General features: G+C 35.1%; 1 protein-coding gene across 1 annotated transcript in view; it reads left to right on the top strand.

The window, feature by feature from the left end:
• Nucleotides 1–17543, top strand: part of LOC150076782 (lethal(2) giant larvae protein-like) — a 59705-nt gene extending 42162 nt beyond the window's left edge. The window contains exons 2-3 of the mRNA XM_090386651.1: nucleotides 1742–1834; nucleotides 17436–17543. Of these exons, the coding sequence (XP_090242777.1) occupies nucleotides 1751–1834; nucleotides 17436–17543 (192 nt within the window). The 5' untranslated portion in view covers nucleotides 1742–1750. The remainder of the gene's footprint in view (nucleotides 1–1741; nucleotides 1835–17435) is intronic.
• The last annotated feature ends 1321 nt before the right edge of the window (nucleotides 17544–18864 follow it).

Raw genomic sequence — 18864 nt, 5'->3', positions numbered from 1 at the left:
GATTAAATTGTGATACCTCATGTATGGACTTTTTCTACACAGAGGCGTGATGCAAGAAAGCAAGCAAGCTTATACAACCAAATCTTACATCAGCCAAAAAAAAAAAAAAAAAAAAATCCTATTTCACTGATCCATTCATTCCAAATGTTTGTCTAGTTCTGCCTTGAATTTATTTTTTTACGCTATCAACTTCCACAACAGATGGAAGTTTGTTCCAGCAATCAACTACCCACTGGCTAAAGGCAAACTTCCACACATCTATTCTTCAACTGTCTTTCCTAAATTTGAATCTGTCCCTTCAGGTTTGTAATCTGAGCAAGAGGAAGAATCCCATCAGCATTGAGCCTGCTCAATCCACTCAAGGCCTTATACACCTCAATCAGATTGCCTTGCAGGTGCTTAGTCTCTAGAAGCTGCAATTTGCAAAACTTAGGCCTTTCTTCATAAGAGCACCCCTTTGTTCCCATCACCAGTCTTGTTGCCCTTCTCTATACGCGTTCCACCAATTGTACAATCCTTCCTAAAATGAGGCTTCCAGACCTGTACACAGTACTTAAGGTGTGGCCTAACCATTGCCTTATACAAGTGGATAATCACCTCCTTATCCCTGCTAGAAAAATTCCTGTATATCATTGACAAGACACCATGAGCTACTCTTGCAGACTGTGTGCACTGCTCAGAAAACTTCATATCTGCCTGCACAATTACCCCCAGGTCCTTGTCAGACAAGACTTCCCCTTGACAAACCCATGCTGTGTCTGAATTATTGCTGCTGTTTTGTCTAGATGATCCTGCAATGCTTGTTTAACCATTGATTCCATTATTTTCCCTGGAACAGAAGTTAAATTAACAGATTTGTTTAGGGTTAAACCTGTTAGTCAAACTAACAGGTTTAAGCCAAAAACTGAGAAATTTTCATACAGACAGGGAACAAAAAGTGCAATAAATGATAACATTTTAAGATGGAGTACCCATCTCCAGTGATGGCTGGTGAGTAAGTGACCCCTTTATCTGAATGTGTAGTTAGTAATTGATTAGGGCTGTGGCCATATAACTGTTACTGTGATGATATTGACAGCAGACAGTGTTCTAGATCCAGCAAAATGATCAGGTCTAACTATATACATCATCTCACGCTTCAAAATATATATTAATAAAACCAACTTGTGTTGCCAATCTCAATTTCAATCAATTTCTTCTAAGAGAGGATAGAGGAAGGTGATAGATGGACTACCACTTTGTCCAGAAAAAATAAGTCAAAATATTTCCAGAGGAATTTTTTACAAGAAATTTATGAAGGCACTTTGTTTTCCTTTTCATATTTCTTAGGCCATGCTGACTTTTTTTCTTCCCATGTTCCAACCTTGCTTGCTACACTGTCCACTGTAATGTTATTACTTTCCCTGATACTGCAGATGCTGATACATGTTGAGTTGAGTGAATGTACAGTACATTTTTTCAGGAGGGGATAAATCAAATTTTTTCACTAACAGTACGTTTATATTTTTATATAAATGCCCTTTCACGTAGTATTAAGCTTTCATACAGTATATTAAAAAAAATATATTTATAGGATGTTTTAATTTAAAGTGTAGGTATAACAAAGGGTTCAGGTGTCTTTGGAATGTATTAAGGGTTATGTGAACAAATATTGCTTATTGCCATTGATATAGGAGAATGAAGAGTATAATAAATGCTTAATATATATGTAGATGATTGATGAAATACTTCTTTGTTGTAGGTTTCAACAATGTTTAAATTTATAAGTAGAAAGTCTGTTCATACCAGTGCTGAAAGGCAGAAGTTGCAGAAAGAATTATTTGAATTTAATAAGGTAAGCATGGAGATGTGTGAATCTTGTATTTTGTAATTTTTATTTTATTTTTTTTTATCGTGTAAGTAATGTCACCATATTTTGGAAAAGAATTGGTGATAGCTTTGAATTTTTCCAGTCACACTGTTCACAAAATGAAAGAAATATCTTTAATTTCGGCACTATCACTGTAATACTGTCATGGATATTATCTGTCCACTGAAATTTTATAACATTTCAAATGATTGTTTCAGACTAGCTATGAGGTGACCATCATTATGGTTATTCCATAGTTTTCAGATCAGTCAAAGGCATTGGAGGTGCAGTTTTATTGAAAGTGCAACCCTATTCTCCTAAATTAGTTTTCGACTTCTTACCAACCATATCACTGATGCATACTGCTGTTTCTTATATTTGAAATACTTGGTTGTTTTATACTTCTTGACTCTAATGTTCATGTGGTTTCAACTGAAAATGAAGTGGAAGTGTGGATGTGAGCTTCATGCAAGTCACTCATAAAAGTACTATGTTCTGTATAGTTATGATGTTAAAACTGAAAAATAATTAACAAATTGATGATGACACTTATGTATGGTTATAAAAAATTGCTTAATTTTTTTTACCATCAAAATTTGAAATTGTGAATTTTTATTTTTTTGAATCGAATAATATATACCATTGTTCTGCAGTATAACAAATGAATAGCATTGATCCGAGCTAACAGTTTTTAGCTCTTTGAATTCAAAATTCATATAGAAACAGGCATGAAATATGCATCATTAATCAGTTTATTAAATTTCATTGTTTACAAATGGCAGCTTGGTGGAGAATGCCATGTAATGTCATGTAGAATATCATGTCTCAAACGAAAGACTTAGCAACTATCTTCACAAGTAGTTTAAATGGAACAAGTAACACATGAAATGCAGACTGTTACCTGCAGCCAAGAAATTAAAATAAATTAAGAGAACAAAAATAACAAGCAAGAGCAATTGCTGACTGAAATAGAGTTAGGAAGCTCCACTCCTTCACTATCCACAAGCAAACACATATGCCTAAAGAAAAAATAATACAAAAGAAAATTATGGTTTTCTTAAAACCATAACTTTCTTTTGTATTATTTTGGTATTGGCATTGCTGTGTTAGCAATATCATCTACCTTATCCAACTCCTTATTCTCCAATAAAATCCGTATATTTTTGCAAAGTTTCCCTGCCTTCAGTGTTACTATCATCTTCATTTGCCGGACTATGTTTTCAAATGATATTTTTTCTAAGGCACTTTTTGTACAATATTGTATTATCTCAACACTAACATGAATAGCATCCACTTTGGCTGCAGATGTTGTTCTCCCCTGTGTTACAGATCTGGCACACTGTGCTCTCTTGACTTTATAATGTCTGGTCCAGTTGCTGCATAAAACTTATGTTCTTCAGCTTAAGTATCTCAGGAGAATATGCTACACAGTGATCTAGAATCATCAAAACTTTTTTTTTTATTCCGAAGACCTTGCCCTAAGTAACCAAGAGAAAAAAATTTTTGACCATAAGCCCAGCACTTCTGTTGGTCTTATGGAACAGAAAATTTCCCAATGACAGGCAGATACAGTTTTGTACTGCCATTTGCATTGCAATGTAACAGGATAGTGATTCTGTACTGTACTTAATTTTTTGCCATTGCAAAGACTTGTCAAACAATAGGTATTTTGTTTAGGAATAATTTAAACTAATTATTGTATCAAGCTTTGTATTAACTGTACAAAATAACATAATTTATTTCTCACAGGATAAAAACTTTAATATTTATTAACCCAAATTTTGTATAAATGAATATGCATATTAGCAATTGCAAATGATGCAAAAAAAACAAGCTTCTACAGCATCAGCAAAAAAACAAGCTTCTACAGCATCAGCAAAAAAAAAACTCCATCACACATTGTAATTTCTTCTGCTGTTGAAACAGCTTAGCTCTCTCCTTTTGTACTCAATGGAGGTGGTTTCGATGGTCGCATTGCATGTATATGTGTTCTATATGCCTTACAATGCTCACTATTAGTTTTCGACATGTTAAATTATAAATTTTTTTATTAAATAACGTGGACAATGACGAAAGAAATAGCATGACACAATCAGTAGGGATACCGATTGGGTCATGCATCGCTCGTGTCTGTACAGAGTGGTACAATGGTGGGGAGGGATGAATCATTTCGTGTCGTTCTTGGTGATTTTTGTCAATCCACGGATGCGTTGCATGTGTATGTGCACTATATGCCTTGAAATATCACTACAGCAGACCCTCGCTTTATGACTGGTTCACTGTATGATCAAATCACTCAACAGTGGACGCTGCATAACAAAATACTATTCACTATACGAAATGTAGTATGCGCCGGTCATTGCGATCATGTTTACAAATTGAAAATTAATTCTATTAATGGCAATTCTAATAAGCTATAATAGGAGGAATATTATCCATAAGCTATCTTTACTTTTATAAATTTACACTTTATTACCTTAAAAATTAACAAAATTAAGTGATTCACAAAAATCGGAAGAATATTTTTCACAGGTTAACAAAAGAAAAAAAAAAAAAAAAAAGAAAGGAAGGAAGGCAAAAAGTCAACTACACAGTGTACTCCCAGGTGGTCATCCTCTCAATTACTAACCGGGTCTAACACTACTTAACTTCGGTGATCGTACGAGAACCGGGGCATTTAGCCTAGTACGATGCATTTACTTATGGCGGTTGCATTTTTTTTTTTTTTTTTTTTTTTTTTCAATCCACGAATGCAAGTTACTCCCATCTGAAAACTGCCTGGAGTGCTCCTAAAGAAGTTTCACTTCAAAAATATTTTATATAGTAAGGTTTGTCTGTACTTCACGAGGGTAACAATATGTGCTTTGTAAAAAATGAGAATTTTGTATCAACAAAGGTTGTATTAAACCGGTAGATAGACCCAAAAATGGGTGCATTGGACCTGACAGGTTCCCCAAATTTTTGTTTTTTTATTTCTGGAAAATTTTTTTTTTTAAATTCTGTTTGCAGTATACCAATGCTTGACCTTTCTTGAATGGATTGTATTAATTATTATATGTAACATTAATTTTTAATTAATTTTTTAAATTAAAATTCTTGTTTTTTCACACGAAATTTTCAATGGAACAGAACTGTTGTTAGTTCTGTTCAGAATAAGAAAAACCTTGTGAACACAAAGTGTAAGTATGAAAGCATTAGCATTAGTAGAGGCATATGATGCAAGAAAGCAAGCTTATGCAGCATCAGCCAAAAAAAAAAAAAAAAACACTCCCATTTCACCCCTCCATTCGTTCGAAATACCTGTCCACCTGAGCCTTAAATTTATTTAGGCTATCAACTTCCACAACAAGGGATGGAAGTCTGTTCCACCAACTACCCGCTGGCTAAAAGCAAATTTCTGCACATATATCCTACATCTGTCTTTCCTCAATTTGAATTTATGCTCTCTCAGGTGATTATTCTGAGCAAGAGGGAGAATCCCATCAGCATTGAGCATGCTCAAACCATTCAAGGCTTTATACACCTCTATCAGATCACCTTGCCGATGCCTAGTCTCCAGACATTGTAATTTGCAAAACTTAAGCCTTTCTTTGTAAGAGCAACCCTTTGTTCCATTCATTAATCTTATTGCCCTTCTCTGTACTTGTTCCAGTAGCTCTACATTCTTCTTGAAATGAGGCCTCCAGACCTCTATACTCAAGGTGTGGCCTGACCATTGCCTTATACAAGGGAATAATCACCTCCTTAACCCTGCTAGAAAAATTCCTGTATATCATTGACAAGACACCATGAACTACTCTTGCAGCCTGTCTGCACTGCTCAGAAAACTTCATATCTGCCTGCACAATTACCTCCAGGTCCTCTTCATTCTCTACCACTGTCAGTGTAATACCACAGAATTGATACGTTGCTCTGGGGTTACTGTTTCCCGTATGTAGTACTTTACATTTGTCAATGTTATACTTCATTTGCCACCTCTCAGCCCATCTGCTCAACCTTTCCAGATCCTGTTGCAGCAACATACTGTTAGTAGTATCCTTAACAACCCTGCCAATCTTTGTATCGTCTGCAAACTTGGACGTTAAGCTTGATATACCATCATCAATATCATTTATAAATACAGAAAACAATAATGGACCCAACACTGAACCCTGAGGGACTCCACTAATAACATGTCCATGATTAGCAGTTAAAATCTAGTTACCTTCCATAGAATAGCAAAGAATCAACCTAAACAAAATATGAAAAAGGCCCATTGATTACCACTCTGTCTTCTCCCCCTCAACCATCCCTTTATCCATAGCAGCAATTTGCCTCCAATGCCACTTCTGGTGAAGTAAACTCTGGCAGTGAGCTAGATGATTCCCTTCCTGAATAACTCCTCATGTGTGAATATAGATGCAAAATACTCGTTTAGTTTGTTAGCCACCTGAGCAGGATCAACAGTTGAACCATCAATATCTAGTGGACCAATTTGATTCATCCCTTTCCTTCTAGAGTTTACATAGGTAAAGAACTCTTTTCTGTTTTTCTTTGCATCCTTTGCCAAGGATTTCTCATCATCTGCCTAATCTCCTTTGTGACTTGGTATTAGTTGTTTCCATTTTCCCAGTTTGTAAAACCAATAAGGGTGTGAAATTTAAAAATTAAATTTTGTACTCTTATTTCTGCTTATATATTATTACATGTATAAAAGTAGATATTTGCAGCAACTTTTAATTCTGCTGAAAGAAAAAAGAAAATGACAAAATATAAACACGAAACTATTAGATACCATTTTATTATTGATGAAATAATTAGTGTTCTAAATTTCAAAATTACACATGCACACATTTCTGCTTTTATATTACATATATATATAAAAAAAATTATATATATAAAGAACTATTAGTTAGTTCCATTATACACTTGATAAAATCATTAAGAAGTTAAGTGCTTATTTCAAATGCATGTGTTTTTTTTCTGTTTGTAATTCTGTAAAAATGTTTATTAATGTGCTGGAAAAAAAAAAATAAATAAAATATATATATATCCAAGTATGAAAAAGCAAATAGTAAATGATATAATAAATATTATAATAAATATTAAAATGTCACATAACCAATTAATGCCATCTAAGACGATTAAACATTACATCGGTCTGTATAAAATTTTTTGGTTTACCTGATAAGCTAGTACCTTTTTTTAAAAACTCTTACCACTATTAACTTAACTCATATATATATATATATATATATATATATATATATATATAAATACACACACAATACAACCAAAAATATGATTTTTCACTCTAAGGTTTCTAAGCCCTTAGAGCATGACGTTTTTATGTGATCCAAGACATAAACTACAAAGTGGAGTACTTATCCATTCCACAAACTCTACATAAAAATAATTACAAGAATGATGCAGGAAACAAATCCTATGGAGAGTTCTCAGGTGTTTTCAGCTAATTACTTTTCAGAAGCCCTGAAATGTCTTTCTGAGGCTAAGATGATGCTATGTTTACAAAGTTGTAGAGCATAACCATAATTGATGGGTAATCTTCAACAAGAACAATGATTGTTTCATGCACAATTGAAACATAAACATGGAAGATGTTACAAGAGTGGTAGCTGTGAGGTGCTGCATGCTTAAAAAAGCACACTAAAAGTTACAAAAACAGGTGTATGGGACTTGTCAAGCTCTCACTATTAATCTATGAAAAACATAAAAATGTTACTTCAAAAACAACTTGGTAAAACTAATCACTACTTAGGAAAAATAGCGAAAGTTTCAGAAATTAATCTTGAACCAGTAATTAAAGTGCAAAACTTTTTCATGCGAGGCACCTGACAGGTCCCACCCTTCCCTTAATGCTGGGTTAAGAATATGAATGAATTTACTGGAATTACTTGGCTATACCAAGGTCTTATCTCTGCATCATCCCAACAGCTGGGCTGTGGATAGCAAAGGTTAAGTGTGTTGTCATCAGGGAGTTCCACTAGATACAAATGCACATAGAGGCCAGTTTGGCTGAGTGGTCAAGTGAAAATGTGCATAAGTACATGAGCAGCCAAGGTTCAAGCTCATGACTGCTGAATACAGTGCTGCTTCTTGTAGTCTCTGTATCTTGTGAACTCCTCTTACTGTGTGGTTGTTCCGGAGTATAAAGAGAATTTATTTTTTTATATATGTTTGTACACAAATATTATTGAACTCATTTATGATGAACTTGAAGGTGATTGGTGAAAACTTCATTATATCCATAAATTGTTATAAAAGTAACTTAAGCAAAAAAAAAAAAAAAAAATTAACACCAGTGTGAGCCTCAGGACCCTGGGCTTGGCACACTCAGGATCCTGAGCTAGATATCATCATTCATTTCTTTCTTGGTGATTCCCTTCTATTTCTCTCTCTCTCTCTCTCTCTCTCTCTCTCTGGGTAATTCAGAAATTTTTTTTTTTTTTTTTTTCCCCTGGTGTGGCATAAGCTGCAGGCTTCCTTGCACCATACGGCTAATAATAATAAAAGTGGATAAAATGATGTAAAGAAAAGTTGATAGCAAATATTAACTAAATGTATCCAAATGAATCTGTAGCAAATCCAGGACTTGCAAGGAGACAGTCCTGCTCTTCCTTGTATCACCAACTAATTGGAATGTACAGTACTTCCTATTCCCGTGAAAGAAGAAAAGATGACCCAATGAAATATCTAGTTACCTTCCATAGAATAGCAAAGAATCAACCTAAACAAAATATGAAAAAAAGCCCCTTGCATCAGGAATAACCATCATATCACTTTCTTGTATACTTTGCCACTGTGACTAAATAAATTGAGTCCAGACAATAAAAAATTAAAGTGGTATTTTTATATAATTGTATAATTTAAAATCATAAAAGTGGTAAAATAATAATATAATATTGGTGTAGATACACCATAGATAACCCTTAAGAAACTATGATGGTAGTTAGTGTGGGAGGCATCATTTGCTCTGTATCTCAATATTGTGCTCTTCCTTCACGAGTTGCCATGGTATTGCACTACCTCGAATAAGTAACGCTTCTCTAATAGAGAAGACTACTGTTAGTAAGGTTTAAGTTTAAGAAGACTTAAAGGGATGAATCAGATTAGTCCACTGCATATTGATGGTTCAACTGTTGATCCTGCTCAGGTGGCTAACAAACTAAACGAGTATTTTGCATCTACATTCACACATGAGGAGTTATTCAGGAAGGGGAATACCAGAGGTGAAGTAAACTCCGGCAGTGAGCTAGATGATTTTGTAATAACTGAGAGAAAAGTGGAGGAGAAATTGTTGAGGATAAACATAAAAACAGGCACTCGGGGTGGATGAGATCTATCCAGTTATATTAAAGGAGGCAGCAAAGGAAGTAAGCAAACCCTTAGCCATAATTATGAGAGCTTCTTTGGACTCGGGGGAGGTACCCATAGACTGGAGATGTGCAGATGTGACCCCAATTCACAAAGGAGGATCAAAGGCTGACACAAGTCCTGTGAGACTTATAGACCTGTGAGTTTAACTTCTGTTCCAGAAAAATTAATGGAGGCACTGGTTAAAGAAGCACTGCAGGATCATCTAGACAAGACTTCAGTTATAGCTCGGACACATCATGGTTTTGTTAAGGGAAAGTCTTGCCTGACCAACTTGATTGGATACTATGATGCAGTCATAAAAGAACTGGATGCAGGGAATAACTTTGATATTATATATTTGGATCTTAGAAAGGCTTTTGATACTGTTAGAGCAGTGTGGCATTGGAGGCAAGTTGCTGCTATGGATAAAGGGATGGTTGAGGGGGAGAAGACAGAGAGTGGTAATCAATGGACACTGCTCATCCTGGACTAATGTTATTAGTATTCAGTGTTGGGTCCATTGTTGTTTTCTGTATTTATAAATATTTATGATGGTAAATCAAGCTTAATGTTCAAGTTTGCAGACGATACAAAGGTTGGCAGGGTTATTAAGGACACTACTGACAGTATGCTGCTGCAACAGGATCGGGAAAGGTTGAGCAGATGGGCTGAGAGGTGGCAAATGAAGTTTAACATTGACAAATGTAAAGTACTACATATGGGAAACAGTAACCCCAGAGCAACGTATCAACTCTGTGGTAGAGAATGAAAAGGACCTGTGGGTAATTGTGCAGGCAGATATGAAGTTCTCTGAGCAGTGCAGACGGGCTGCAAGAGTAGCTCATGGTGTCTTGTCAATGATATACAGGAATTTTTCTAGCAGGGATAAGGAGGTGATTATTCCCTTGTATAAGGCAATGGTCAGGCCGCACCTTGAGTACTGTATACAGGTCTGGAGGCCTCATTTCAAGAAGGATGTAGAGCTGCTGGAAGGAGTACAGAGAAGGGCAACAAGATTAGTAAATGTAGTAAACGGTTGCTCTTACGAAGAAAGGCTTAAGTTTTGCAAATTACAGTGTCTTTAGACTGAGCACCGGCGAGGTGATCTGATAGAGGTGTATGAAGCCTTGAATGGTTTGAGCCTGCTCAATGCTGATGGAATTTTTCCTCTTGCTCAGAATAATCACCTGAGAGGGCATATATTCAAATTGAGGAAAGACAGGTGTAGGTTAGATGTGCAGAAATTTGCCTTTAGCCAGCAGGTTGTTGGTTGGTGGAACAGACTTCCATCCCTGTTGTGGAAGTTGATAGCCTAAATAAAGGTAAGGCTCATCTGGACAGGTATTTCGAACGAACGGAGGGGAGAAATTGTAGTGGTTTTTTTTTTTTTTTTTTTTTTTTTTGGCTGATGCTGCATAAGCTTGCTTCTTTGCATCATATGCCTATACTAATGCAATAAGATATGCCACTTTGTAGGAGGCTTCAAGGAGTGTTTTTTCAGTAGATACCGAATACAACTTGGTTAAAGTGCCCGATGACTGAAACTGAGATTTTGTTTCTTTTTCAGCGACCGAGCGAGTCTCCAAAATTTCCTGGTTACACTTTTGTGAAATGCTCTTTGAGTTTGGCAGTCCTCATGTTATCATTACAAAGAATTTTTGCACATAAAAAGCATTGAGGTTTTTCAGTTCCACCACAGTCAAGACAGCACGTGGACCCAAATTCACACAATTCTCACAGCATTTCCTTTTCTTTGACATTTTCTCGGCTTTCTGAGGAGGCACAAAACTGTAATTTAAACTAAACTATCAATTATAGTAGAGTTAAATGCAACTAACTAAACTAGTGCATGGAAGCAAAAGTACATGACATTGCTGTGTGAAGCATACACATGACCTGAGCCAGGTGTAATGGAGGTGTGTGTGTGTGTGTGTGTGTGTGTGTGTGTGTGTGTGTGTGTGTGTGTGTGTGTGTGAAGGCTGCAGTAATGAGCAAATGATAGGCATTTGTTTAGGTATATACTATCACCAGATGTGGGTATTTTGCATTTATAAGGGTAAACCCACAGCTCATTTTATTTACATGAAAATACCCCCAAAACTATGCTATACTATGCTAAAATGCATAGCATGGACTCATAAAGGATGCCATCTAGGTTCACACTGCAGAATGAGATATGCAGAAAATTTCAAACTTTATTTTTCATGACGTAACATTGAAAAGATGTAACTCTGGGAGAGTGCATGTAAGTGTATTTAATTAATAAGCAATTATTAATTTTTTATTTTTAACATATAATATACACAACAGGCATGCACCCAGTTAAAGTGTATAACAGAACAAAGATTGTACAAAACATAAAAATAACTGGTAGAATAATACACTTTGTACAATGAAAGTTCATTCAAACGGGAAAAGTCTAATTCACGGAAATAAAAAGGATATTCATAACGTCAAGTCCAGCGCCATGAAAAAATCGCAGAGAGCAGGTTGCTGCAGGAGACATCATCACACTCATACGAATTAATGAGAACATCTTTAGCCCAGAACTCATCTGTCAACCTACTCCAAACACTTCTATGAAACTGTTTCTTGTTCACAGCCATATCCAAGTCAAACTTGTTCATGAGTGCCAATGTTCTTTTGAAGAAGGAGTTCCTGGATATCTCTAATCTAGAATTACTGATGTGAAATGTAGCCTTCTGTCTAGTAGCCACCGCTGGAGCATGAAGGTCAATATGCATAGAAGATCCGGTAGGTAGGTTGAACCAGCGAAGATGTGGTACAACAGTTTTAAATCAAGAACAGTTTGCCAAGTTTCCAGAGATTGAAGCTTGAAGTAGGAACAGAGATTCTGGTAGAAGATTCTGTGGTAAAACATGGGGTTACGTCTGGAAAGATAGTGGATAAATTTCATCTGGAGCGATTCTATTTGCTGTATCAAGTATGCATAGTGTGGGTTCCATATAGGAGAAGCAAACTCCAGTATAGAGAGTATAGTTGTCTTGAATAGGAGCACAGAGAACTGAGGATCTTGAAATCTGTACGTCTGCCGTTTAATGAAGCCAGTTTGTTTTTTCGCTTGGTTTAATATATTTCTAAAATGTTTATCAAACTCATATGCAGCAGTAAAAGTAACTCCCAGATCTTTATCTTCGTCATCTCTGGAAATCGGCATCTCCTTGATGTAATATTGATTAACTAAAGCCTTAATTTTCCTTGAAGCTGCAAAGGAAATACAGCTGCATTTCCTAGTAGTAGTAGTAGTAGTGGCATGTGATGCAAGAAAGCAAATGTATGAGCTTATGCAGCATCAGCCAAAAAAAAAAAAAAATCACACCATTCCCTCCAAATGCCTGTCCAGTTCCTCCTTAAATTTATTCAACCTATCAACTTCCACAACGACAGATGGAAGTTTTGTTCCAGCAATTAACCACCAGCTGGCTAAAGGCAAATTTCCGCACATCTAATCTACATCTTGTCTTTTCTTAATTTGAATTTATGCCCCCTTAGGTTCGTAATCTGAACAAGCGGAAGGATCCCATCAGAATTCAGCGTGCTGAACCCATTCAAGGCCTAGGATTAACCTCCAAACCATTCAAAGAAACCCAATCAGCAAAAGAGTTGAGAGCAGCCTGAAGGTTAACTGCATCATCTTGACTGCTGATACGCGAATATAATTTCACATCATTGGCAAACATTAGTATCTTATTACCACATCTCTCAACAAATTGTGGTAGGTCGTTGATAAAGATGGTGAATAAAAGAGGCCCAAGATATGATCCCTGTGGTACTCCTCTCGATGGAAAAAATTCCCTTGAGACTTCCTGTCCAATGATCACCCTATGTTTTCGATATGAAATATAACTCATCAACCAGGATAGTAAAGGGTCAAGTATTCCATAGCGGCTTAGTTTTTTAGCAAGTTGATTGTGCGGGACACTGTCAAAAGCCTTAGTAAGGTCTGTGTAGATCACATCAACCTGTCCTCTGCAATCGACGGTGTCTAGAACCTACTGCCAGATAGTGAGAAGATTAGTGGTAGTTGATAGGCCCCTGGTGAAGCCATATTGGCAGTCGCAGATGAAGTGATGAAAATATTCCATTAATCGGTTGTGAATGACACTGTCCAGAATTTTTTGCTATCAAGTTCAGAAGGTAGATGGGATGGTAATTCTCTAGTGAGTGGTTTGCGCTTCTCTTTGGGATAGGAATAACATTAACAGTTTTGAAGTGAGCGGGGTAAATACAATTGATGTTAATTTAAATTCATAATATTAATTACAAAGAATTCTAAACATTGGATTTTTTTATCTACTGAGAAAGCAATTGCAATAAATTTTCTGCCTTCCAGTTCACTCTGCACCTCCTCTGTAGGCACATCCCACCAGTTGCAAACTCCTTACAGAGTACATTTAATCTGTTAGAGCAACAGGCAGAACTTTTAAGATAAAGGCTACAAGATGAAATTTATTAATTTATGGTGTAAAGAGTTTCTGTATTTAGGAAGAAAGAAAGAAAGAAAGAAAGAGAAAAAAAAAAGTTGACATTTTATGGTGTACAGTTTGTGTGTTATTAGGTATAAATGGACTGATGAAAGAATTGAGATTTGAACAAAAAGCTGATGAATGACAGCCATTTACTTATTCAATTTAAGTAAGCATAAAAGCCATTTTGTTGCATAATATTAACAAAAAGCTTTCAGTACCAATAGCCACATTCTGTTGGAATGTGGAAAAACTTAAAAAGAGTATGTCATGGATACTGAAGGCAATAAAATTTAGCTATCATCATGATGATTTTAAGATTGTGTTTTTACTTGGTTGGGTTGCAAGATAGATTTGACATTTATTTCTGTTTTCTCTGACTTCCATCTTTTGTTGTGGAAGTTGATAGCCTAAATAAATTTAAGGCTGAGCTGGACAGGCATTTGGAACGAATGGAGGGGTGAAATTGGAGGTTTTTTTTTTTTTTTTTTTTTTGGCTGATGCTGCATAAGCTTGCTTTCTTGCATTGTATGCCTCTACTAATGTTAATGAGAAAGGCTTGTTCCTGGGAAGGTATTGTCAATTAATCTTCTGTTCTCAATTTTTCAATAAGTCCTACTTGATGAAAAATGATGATTTTTAACTAGTTAACTCATTTGCTGCAATTGTATTTGCAAGGGTCCTTTCTTTGTGCCTTTAGTGTAAACTTATAATATCTCTTCTTGATTTTGATTTGGTCATTCTTTGATTGTGTTAGTTCTCTGGTTCTCTGCTTAGAACAAGTAGGCACTGCTTTTTAGTAAATGGAAGGGATTTCATCTGTGAAGAATCATTACTTCAAGTAACACTGGCATCTGTTGTTTGTAGCATTCTAACATCAGCAGATACATTTGAACAAGATTCAGAATCTGCTTCACTTGAATGGAATTCTATTTTTGGTGTCAGTTGACATATTATAAAGAGCTGATTCAATGTCATCAGCTTCAACTTATTGTCCATCTCTGTTCCTTTTCAGTATACTTGATGTCCCAGGCTGTGGATATCTGTTATAACAATCCTTCAGGATAAAATTTTATAGGAAAACACTTTTTATGCAAAATTTTATCAGTAGACACACACACACACACACACACACACACACACACACACACACACACACACACACACACACACACACACACACTGAGGATGGTGCATTGTTTTTTGCAAACTAAAGAATTAAAATTCAGCAAGCATAATCTTCAAGAAATTTTACCTTTTCTTGTGGAAAATCTAAATTAGATAAAATAACATAAGCAAAGAACATATGAAACTGTGAACCAAGTAGCATTCTCTAGATAGTGCAATTTGATGCTAAGCAAAATCTCAGCTGTAATGAAAATAGCCTGTGTTCAATCAGTTTGCTGATACTGAGCAGATGTTCATTTCTTGTGCCTTTCCTTTTACAGTGCTCATTTATTGACTGCAATTGAATAGATGCATATTTGTGTTCATTCAATTCAAAATGTGCAACTTCTTTGGTTCAATTTCAACCAAGTTTGCAAGCGAAGGTATTAAAGAAAAAAATTTCCAAAATTAAGTGATAAAACTTAAAGAATTTTTATTAGACTTCAAATTAGGAAACTTGCATGATATTGGTTTTGAAAAAAACTTAATCCCCATTCAGTTAGCTTCATGGAAATCCATAATTCATTGGTTTTTAGGTAATATAAAGAAGAAAACTATAAACAGCATTTCAGAAGAAATGTATAACTTTTAAAAAGTTTAAGATGCCTCTTAATACGTACATACATCTGCATCTGACTTTTTACCTAATAACAAAGTACTTTTAGTGATAAACAAGGCAAAGGTTTCACCGGATATAAGTGTAATAGAATATTGTTAATAAGGAAGGTGGGATTTAGCACGACGGGAAACTATTGCTGGTGTTTGCAAAGAGAGTGCAACAATACATAAGAGAAAAAAAGTCAATTTTTTAGCCACTTTTGTATTTTTTTTTGGCCTTAATATTTCTATGATGTAAGAATGCAATATTTTATTAATAAAAAAGTTAAGTAAATGTTAAAAGTTTATTCTCTTTTAAATAATGTTACTATTTCAAATTGTATAATAAAAAGTGAAATATAACAAAAACTATGCATACATTTAAATAATGTTACTATTTCAAATTGTATAATAAAAAGTGAAATATAACAAAAACTATGCATACTACAAATTTTTACTTGTCATTTTCATAAACAACAATTTTAGTCAAAAGTAGCTTGTAACTCCAGTGGCTCACATCTGGTGAGTATGGGCTTGGCACACCCAGGGTCCTGAGCTGGATATCATCATTCTCTTTTTTTTGGTGATTCCCTCCTACTTCTCTCTCTGTCTCTCTCAGGGTACTCAAATTTTTTTTTGGCTGGTGCAGCATAAGCCTCAGGCTTCCTTGCACCATATGGCTAATAATAATAACTAGGGGGGCTTCTTTTGATAAAATAAAATACTTACAGAAGCTTTCGACACTGTGTGTTCCTCAGCTATAAATACGTTACTATATCTATATAATATCGGTGTAGATACACCATAGATAACTTAAAGAAAAACTACAATCATAGTGTGAAAAGCATCATTTCATCTGTATCTCATAATGTGCTCATCCTTCACGAGTTACCATGTATTGCACTACCTCAAATAAGTAATGCTTCACTAATAGAGAAGACTATTGTTACTTATTCTCGGTGGGAACCACCACCCAGACAGCACTGTTTAAAAGCTAGTTGGCTTTTCATCAGTGGGTGCCATCACTATGATCATAGTTTTTCTTTAAGAGTTGTCTATGGTGTATCTACACCGATATTATAGAATCTTAAAATATTGTGACTTGTTGCGTTTAGTTTATTTAAATAAATATGTTACATATGGAAATCAAGGATGGTACTGTGTGGTCGTGTTAGATAAACATAGTGCATGACCACGCTTAAAGAGAAGCTTGTTTTACTACAGTAAAACAAGCTTCTGTTACGTGTTACACGTAACCTGCATCTCTCTTTTCCCATTGGCTGAATAAATATCATCAGGAGGAAAATTATTTTAATGCATAATTTGTAGATAATGTTACCCCCTCCCCCAAAGTAATCTAAATTTTTGTTTATTAATGTATACCTATTGGATTTTCCCAATGATACTCTGCCTAGTCTTTCTTTCCAGAAGGAGACCCAGTTATCTGGGCTTACGATCCTAGTGTATCCAAGTAATTTCCTATATTATTCATTCATTTGTAATCTAAAATAAATACACTTTAAATTGTCCTATCTGAATAATATTTTTTCAGCCCTCAACTATCATTTGAGGGGTTTCCTCTGTTCTATTCTGTGATATTTTTGCATTATTTTAGGCATTATAGCTGGCTTTTAGCATTTTCAACAGCTAAATTTCCCCACTCCAGTTAGTTGCTTTTGCAACTTGTTACATATAAATGCATATACTGTAGTTGCATAGTAAACTATCTAACATGTTGAGTATTTTATTCAACTCCTATTCTACCATAAATGACAATTTCTATAGTAATTGCACTGCATTACTACTAATATGTGGATCAGTGTGGTATTTTTTGGAAATTTTTCCACCAGTTTTCCCATTTCTTAATCATGAATGTTTACTTAGATATTTTTCAAATTATAAAATGTTTTCCTTTACTTTAGTGTAAAAGGGAAAAAAAGTTTAGATTTGTAATTAATTAATAAATAATTTTTTTCCAGACTGTTCCACATGGATTTCCTCACAGGCCAACTGCACTTGCATGGGATAATGAATTGCATCTTATGGCAATTGGAACTGTTACTGGAACAATTAGAATGTATCCTTAATTATTTTACTTTAAATGCATATCTAAATTTGTGTTTATTTATTAATATATTTTTTGTGGCCTCTATTAGTATGGCAAATTATGCAAGAAAGCAAGCTAATACAGCATCACCAAAAAAACTCCACTTTTCACATCACCTGTCCAATTCTGCTAATAATTTGTCTAGTTTAAATTTATTCAAACTACCCACTTTCACAACACCATATGGAAGTTTGATTCAACAATCAGCTACTTGCTGGCTGAAAATAAATTTCTGGACATCTGTCCTGTAACCAATCTTTCTCAATTAAAATTAAGCTCATTTGTATGTTGTCTGAACAAGAGAAAGGATGCCATAAACTTACTCAATCCATTCAAAGCCTTAAACAGCTCAGTCAGGTCACCCTGCATGTGCCTAGTTTCTAGATGCTGCAGTTTTGCAGAACTCTTTTGGTATGAGTACCTTTTTTTTTTTTTTTTTTGTCCCTCATTATTAAACTCTCCCTTTCTTGTGCCCATTCCAACCATCCATAACTTTCTCAAAATGAGGCTTCCAGGCCTCTGTGCAGTATTCAATATGTGGCCTAATGGTTATCTCATACAACAGCATAATCACCTCCTTATTCCTGCTGGCAAAATTCTTGTATATCACTGACTAAACTGTTGAGCTGTCATAGCAGCCTGTCTGCACTGGTTGGAGAACTCTCTGACTTCACAATTACCCAGGTTTTTTGTTTTTTATATACACTTTTTTTTTTTGTATACCCTCAATATAGTATCACACAGGTGATGTTATTCTGGGTTTACTACTACTCATATGCAGTACTCTGCATCTGTCATTGTTAAACTTCAGTTGCCACTTCTCAGCCCATCTGCCTTTTGATTGAAACACTTTTTTTTCACTCATTATTGTTATCTTTGAATTTCCATATTTTGAGCATGATATACACAAAATATAAGACTATTTCAGGATTGAGGACACTGCATGAGTGCACAGGACATTGGCATATTTTTCATTAGGCATTATATGTAGGACCAGTTAGTTTAACTTCTGTTCTGGGTAAAATAATGGAGTCACTGGTTAAGGATGCATTGCAGGATCATCTAGACAAGACTGCAGCAATAATTCAGACACAGCATGGGTTTGTTAAGGGAAAGTCTTGTCTGACAAATTTGATAGGATATTATGATGTGGTTACAAAGGAACTGGATGCGAAAAATAATTTTGATATCATATATTTGGATTTCAGGAAAGCTTTTGACACTGTTGCACATTTAAGACTATTGTACAAATTGGAGCAGAATGGTATTAAGGGTAAGTTGCTACAATGGATAAAAGGATG

The sequence above is a fragment of the Mastigoproctus giganteus genome, chromosome 12 (assembly GCF_048544385.1).
Source record: "Mastigoproctus giganteus isolate SK-2022 chromosome 12, ASM4854438v1, whole genome shotgun sequence".
NCBI lineage: Eukaryota > Metazoa > Arthropoda > Arachnida > Uropygi > Thelyphonidae > Mastigoproctus > Mastigoproctus giganteus.
Note: the sequence above shows the minus strand (reverse complement) of the source record. Positions and strands in the feature narration are given on the sequence as shown.